We start from the raw sequence: 5,823 nt of genomic DNA on the forward strand, positions 1-5,823 counted from the left end.
ATACTATGCAGCTATGCTACAGACAACATACTATGCAGCTATGCTACAGACAACATACTATGCAGCTATGCTACAGACAACATACTATGCAGCTATGCTACAGACAACATACTATGCAGCCATGCTACAGACAACAAGTTTTGGTCTTCCACGGCGCTGTAAGCAGGCACATTTAATGAGTGTTACTTTACGGAAGTCAAAACGGCTCATTTGGAGGCCTTTTCTCCTCACATGGCTGGTGTTTTGAGACTTGCATGATGTTTCTATAGCACGCCCAAGTCCTTTAGAATCAAAGAGCCAAGGGAAATCCTGTTTTACACAAGATGGGACCTTTAACCCAGAGTGTGAGTGTGGAGGATTTAATCTAGACAAGTAAATAAGGTTGTATACATTTCCTAACAGGAGATGTGATAATATGTTGGAATAGTGTTGTAATATAAGAGATGATTGTTGTGTTGTGTTGTTGTTGTGATAATATGGTGGAGTAGCGTTGTAAGAGATGATTGTTGTCTTGTGTTGTGTTGTTGTGATAATATGGTGGAGTAGCATTGTAAGAGATGATTGTTGTGTTGTGTTGTGTTGTTGTGATAATATGGTGGAGTAGCATTGTAAGAGATGATTGTTGTGTTGTGTTGTGTTGTTGTGATAATATGGTGGAGTAGCATTGTAAGAGATGATTGTTGTGTTGTGTTGTGTTGTGTTGTGTTGTTGTGATAATATGGTGGAGTAGCATTGTAAGAGATGATTGTTGTGTTGTGTTGTGTTGTGTTGTTGTGATAATATGGTGGAGTAGCATTGTAAGAGATGATTGTTGTGTTGTGTTGTGTTGTTGTGATAATATGGTGGAGTAGCATTGTAAGAGATGATTGTTGTGTTGTGTTGTGTTGTGTTGTGTTGTTGTGATAATATGGTGGAGTAGCGTTGTAAGAGATGATTGTTGTGTTGTGTTGTTGTTGTTGTGATAATATGGTGGAGTAGCGTTGTAAGAGATGATTGTTGTGTTGTGTTGTGTTGTTGTGATAATATGGTGGAGTAGCATTGTAAGAGATGATTGTTGTGTTGTGTTGTGTTGTTGTGATAATATGGTGGAGTAGCATTGTAAGAGATGATTGTTGTGTTGTGTTGTGTTGTTGTGATAATATGGTGGAGTAGCATTGTAAGAGATGATTGTTGTGTTGTGTTGTGTTGTGTTGTGTTGTTGTGATAATATGGTGGAGTAGCGTTGTAAGAGATGATTGTTGTGTTGTGTTGTGTTGTGTTGTGTTGTTGTGATAATATGGTGGAGTAGCGTTGTAAGAGATGATTGTTGTGTTGTGTTGTTGTTGTTGTGATAATATGGTGGAGTAGCGTTGTAAGAGATGATTGTTGTGTTGTGTTGTGTTGTGTTGTTGTGATAATATGGTGGAGTAGCATTGTAAGAGATGATTGTTGTGTTGTGTTGTGTTGTTGTGATAATATGGTGGAGTAGCGTTGTAAGAGATGATTGTTGTGTTGTGCTCACTGTGCCCTGGGAACGGTCCTTCACATCGTAGACAGAAAGCTTGACCTGAGTCTGCTGAGTGATCAGAGAGTCCTGGAAGAACGCTATGCTGCTCAGGAAGATAGGGTTACTGGTTCCCTGCAGAGAGAGAGAGAGAGAGAGAGAGAGAGAGAGAGAGAGAGAGAGAGAGAGAGAGAGAGAGAGACACACACACACACACACACACACACACACACACACACACACACACACACACAGAGAGATGAGATGAGATACTGATATTATGTGCAGTGTTGGGTATTTTTAATCTCTCCCTGTCTCCTGCAAGCTAAGAAAGAAAGAATAAGAAAAAGACAGAGTGAAATAAGGAGTGATGACGTTGTCGTACCTCGATGATCTCAGTCTGAGCGTGCTTGGTCCAGAAGGCCTGAGGAGGAGTGGTGCAGCTGACTGCCACAAAGCTGGTGGGCCTCCGGTCCAGAGCCGGAGTGACCAGTTCACTGCAGGCTGGTGCAGAGTGTAAACAGCAGGAGATGACAAACTGTGCTGTTTCACAGTAGGCTAGTCACAGATGACATGTATTTGGTTACTCCCCAACCCTGGCCTAATATAACTCACCCAGACTAAACTCCAGCACGGGCTCGTCTGGATCCTGACTGTTGCCTACAGGACAGTAGAAAGACAGAGAAAAGCCCCTTTTTTAAAGCCCCGCCATTTCAACATCAAATGGAGCAAGCAGGTTGCCGTGGCAGCGGTTACTTTGGTTACCTGCGAGAGTCAACCCCATCATCTCAGCAGAGAGATCAAACGTGTTGGCCCGGTACACCGACCACGGCCGATGGCGGGGGCTGCGCTCCTTCGCCGACATGGTGGCTGGGCCGAGGAGGGGGGGTTAGAGTCAGAACGGATGCCAAAAGCCCCTCTCTTACCTCAGCTCTTTCCTGTGTGTGTGTGTCTCTTTGTGGGTGTGTGTGTGTGTGTGTGTGTGCGTGCGTGCGTGCGCGTGTGCGTGTGTGTGTGTGTGTGTGTGTGTGTGTGTCTGTGTGTGTGTGTGTGTGTGTGTCTGCGCATGCGTGCGTGCGTGCGTGTGTGTGTGTGTGTGTGTGTGTGTGTGTGTGTGTGCTGGCTTTCCTTGTGTGTAGATCTCTGTAGTCACAGGCTGCTCACTGGTAAAGCTGCAGGAAAGACAACAACAACAACAAAGAGATGAGCTACGCTGTCCCCATGGAAACACTGATGTGCAGTGAAGGCTGTATGTACGTTGGCCTATTAAATCGCACAATATATGTTGTCATTAGGAACCAGCCAATTGTATTAAGTGTTTCTTTTCTAACTCAAAAATAATTATTCTGTTGGCTAAGATCCTGTTGTATAAATTGATGTCTATCAATGAAAGATTGCAACTTCAATGTTTCAGAAAACGTTATTTACATGCACAATATTGTTCACAAATGTCCTCAATGGAGAATGACAATTAAACGAACGGGATAGACACCGTTATGGGCAAGCCTGTAACATGTTCAGTTTAAAGTGGTCTTAAACAATATAGTGTTGCTTTTAACACATTATGCGTGCCTACCAATAAAGTATAAAAGTAGCCTACAAATGGTGAATAAAATAAAAATAAATGAATAAAAATGATTCAGGCTAAGCCCAGCACAGGCAAGGACTGTACCTTAATACTGCCCATACCGCTCAAGCGGTCTCTGGAATGACCTGCCACTGCCAATAAGGGAGTGCCAAACAATATGTTTACCTTTAAGACCCATCTCAAACAAAGGCTCAAGGCAGACCAGAATTGTGACCACTTTTTTTTTTTTTTTTTTTTTACTTTGTATGTAGGTATGTATATGTTATAATCAGCTATATTGCATTTTTCTACTTTGTATGATTGTGTTATTGTATGCATATGTTTTCTCAGTTACCTGCCTAGGGACTAGGGATGGACATTAGCATCCTTGCTAAATCCGGTCTTGTTTGATGTTCATTAATGTGCTTTGTCCCTATCAAATAAACAAATAAATAAATAATAAGTAAACAAGCCTAGTTGTTATTGATGCTGTTATGTTCTATATCTCACAAGGTTAAAGAGATGAAAAACTAGTTGTTCAGCCAAGCCAAGATAGAGAATTTGCTATGAAGACAATATCACACCCTGAAGTTGACTTGAAAATATGTCATTTTACACCGTGTTTTAGCACCAGGGGCTGGAAGTAACAATGTGGGATGCTGCCCCACCTGGCTACAGTGCAGATTTAAACTAAGAACAGGGTGTAAATGACATATTTTCAAGTCAACGTGACATCTCAGGGCTTGTGGAGACTTGGATTACGCCAGGTGAGCAGTATGGAAGCTATCCCTTTGGAATAATCTGGTCCTGTCAGTGGTCAAAACATGCTCATTAAAAGTGGCTGCCAACTGAAGCGATTTTGGTCAATACTAGTGCTTACTGCATCAATTTCAAAGATTTCTGTTCACATTACTTAGTTATACATTTAAAAACAAATGAAAATAGGGTCCAGGTTGGGGAAAAAATTAAAAGTGCTGAAAGTTTCCTGTCAGTGTTCTACTTTTTCCTTCTGCCTGTCAGTGTGCTAATATAGGCAGCGGGAAAAAGGCTTAGTTTGGAGAGAAAGTGAGACTTTTCACACAGCTGCTGGGTGTGAGGAGCCAACACAGCAAACTCTTCTCTCTCCTGATGCTAAGGCATAACAATGTGGAACACACATGCACAGACACTACACACACACACACACACACACACACACACACACACACACACACACACACACACACACACACACACACACACACACACACACACACACACACACACACACACACACACACACACACACACACACACACACACACAGGTCACACAGCCAAAGCCAATCGACTCCAGACATAACAGGAAGTGTCATTAGTGGAAGGCACCGTATAACAAACAAATATTAAAAATGAAATGAGTAATTTCTCTATTCAGGTCAGGACACTGCCACCTAGATTAAGAGATTGCTGTGTAAGAACAATTAGTGCATGAGGTATATCTCTGGGTGTACACAGTTCGCAGACCTTTACATTGATTTTCCATCTCTCCACAGATTCCACCTGAAAATTAAAGCAAGAATAAAACCTTTGTGTTCCTTTTGCCATAATACTGTATTGGAGACAGTGAATCATGTCTTGTTGGCCACAATGTAACAACACTTTCACTATCACTTCAACCACACGCACACGCGCACGCACACAGTTGCTCTGTTGCTGCCCCCCCCCCCCCACTGAAACAGTTGCTCTGTTGCTGCCCCCCGCCCCACTGAAACAGTTGCTCTGTTGCTGCCCCCCGCCCCACTGAAACAGTTGCTCTGTTGCTGCCCCCCGCCCCACTGAAACAGTTGCTCTGTTGCTGCCCCCCCCACTGAAACAGTTGCTCTGTTGCTGCCCCCCCCCACTGAAACAGTTGCTCTGTTGCTGCCCCGCCCCACTGAAACAGTTGCTCTGTTGCTGCCCCGCCCCACTGAAACAGTTGCTCTGTTGCTGCCACCCCCCCACTGAAACAGTTGCTCTGTTGCTGCCACCCCCCCCCCCCACTGAAACAGTTGCTCTGTTGCTGCCACCCCCCCCACTGAAACAGTTGCTCTGTTGCTGCCCCCCCCCGCCCCACTGAAACAGTTGCTCTGTTGCTGCCCCCCCCCCACTGAAACAGTTGCTCTGTTGCTGCCCCCCCCCCCCACTGAAACAGTTGCTCTGTTGCTGCCCAGCCCCACTGAAACAGTTGCTCTGTTGCTGCCCCCCCCACTGAAACAGTTGCTCTGTTGCTGCCACCCCCCCTACTGAAACAGTTGCTCTGTTGCTGCCCCGCCCCACTGAAACAGTTGCTCTGTTGCTGCCCCCCCCCACTGAAACAGTTGCTCTGTTGCTGCCCCCCCCCCCACTGTTGCTGCCACCCCCCCACTGAAACAGTTGCTCTGTTGCTGCCCCCCGCCCCACTGAAACAGTTGCTCTGTTGCCCCCCCCCCACTGAAACAGTTGCTCTGTTGCTGCCCCGTCCCACTGAAACAGTTGCTCTGTTGCTGCCCCCCCTCCCACTGAAACAGTTGCTCTGTTGCTGCCCCCCCCCCCACTGAAACAGTTGCTCTGTTGCTGCCACCCCCCCACTGAAACAGTTGCTCTGTTGCTGCCACCCCCCCACTGAAACAGTTGCTCTGTTGCTGCCCCCCCCGCACTGAAACAGTTGCTCTGTTGCTGTCACCCCCCCACTGAAACAGTTGCTCTGTTGCTGCCCCCCCCCACTGAAACAGTTGCTCTGTTGCTGCCCCCCCCCCCCACTGAAACAGTTGCTC

The 5,823-nt window shown here is 45.7% G+C and overlaps 1 protein-coding gene across 2 annotated transcripts in view; it reads right to left on the reverse strand.

Annotated features, from left to right (window-relative positions):
• inpp4aa (inositol polyphosphate-4-phosphatase type I Aa) overlaps window positions 1-2,564 on the reverse strand; it is a 19,197-nt gene extending 16,633 nt beyond the window's left edge. For both annotated transcript variants that reach the window (XM_083639379.1, XM_083639378.1), the window contains exons 1-4: window positions 2,249-2,564; window positions 2,099-2,143; window positions 1,869-1,987; window positions 1,502-1,618 (exon numbers count right to left, since the gene is read on the reverse strand). In XM_083639379.1, the coding sequence (XP_083495505.1) occupies window positions 1,502-1,618; window positions 1,869-1,987; window positions 2,099-2,143; window positions 2,249-2,348 (381 nt within the window). In that variant the 5' untranslated portion in view covers window positions 2,349-2,564. The remainder of the gene's footprint in view (window positions 1-1,501; window positions 1,619-1,868; window positions 1,988-2,098; window positions 2,144-2,248) is intronic.
• Between the last annotated feature and the right edge of the window lie 3,259 nt (window positions 2,565-5,823).

Source organism: Poromitra crassiceps, assembly GCF_964638095.1.
Source record: "Poromitra crassiceps genome assembly, chromosome: 6".
In the NCBI taxonomy this organism is placed as follows: Eukaryota; Metazoa; Chordata; class Actinopteri; order Beryciformes; family Melamphaidae; genus Poromitra; species Poromitra crassiceps.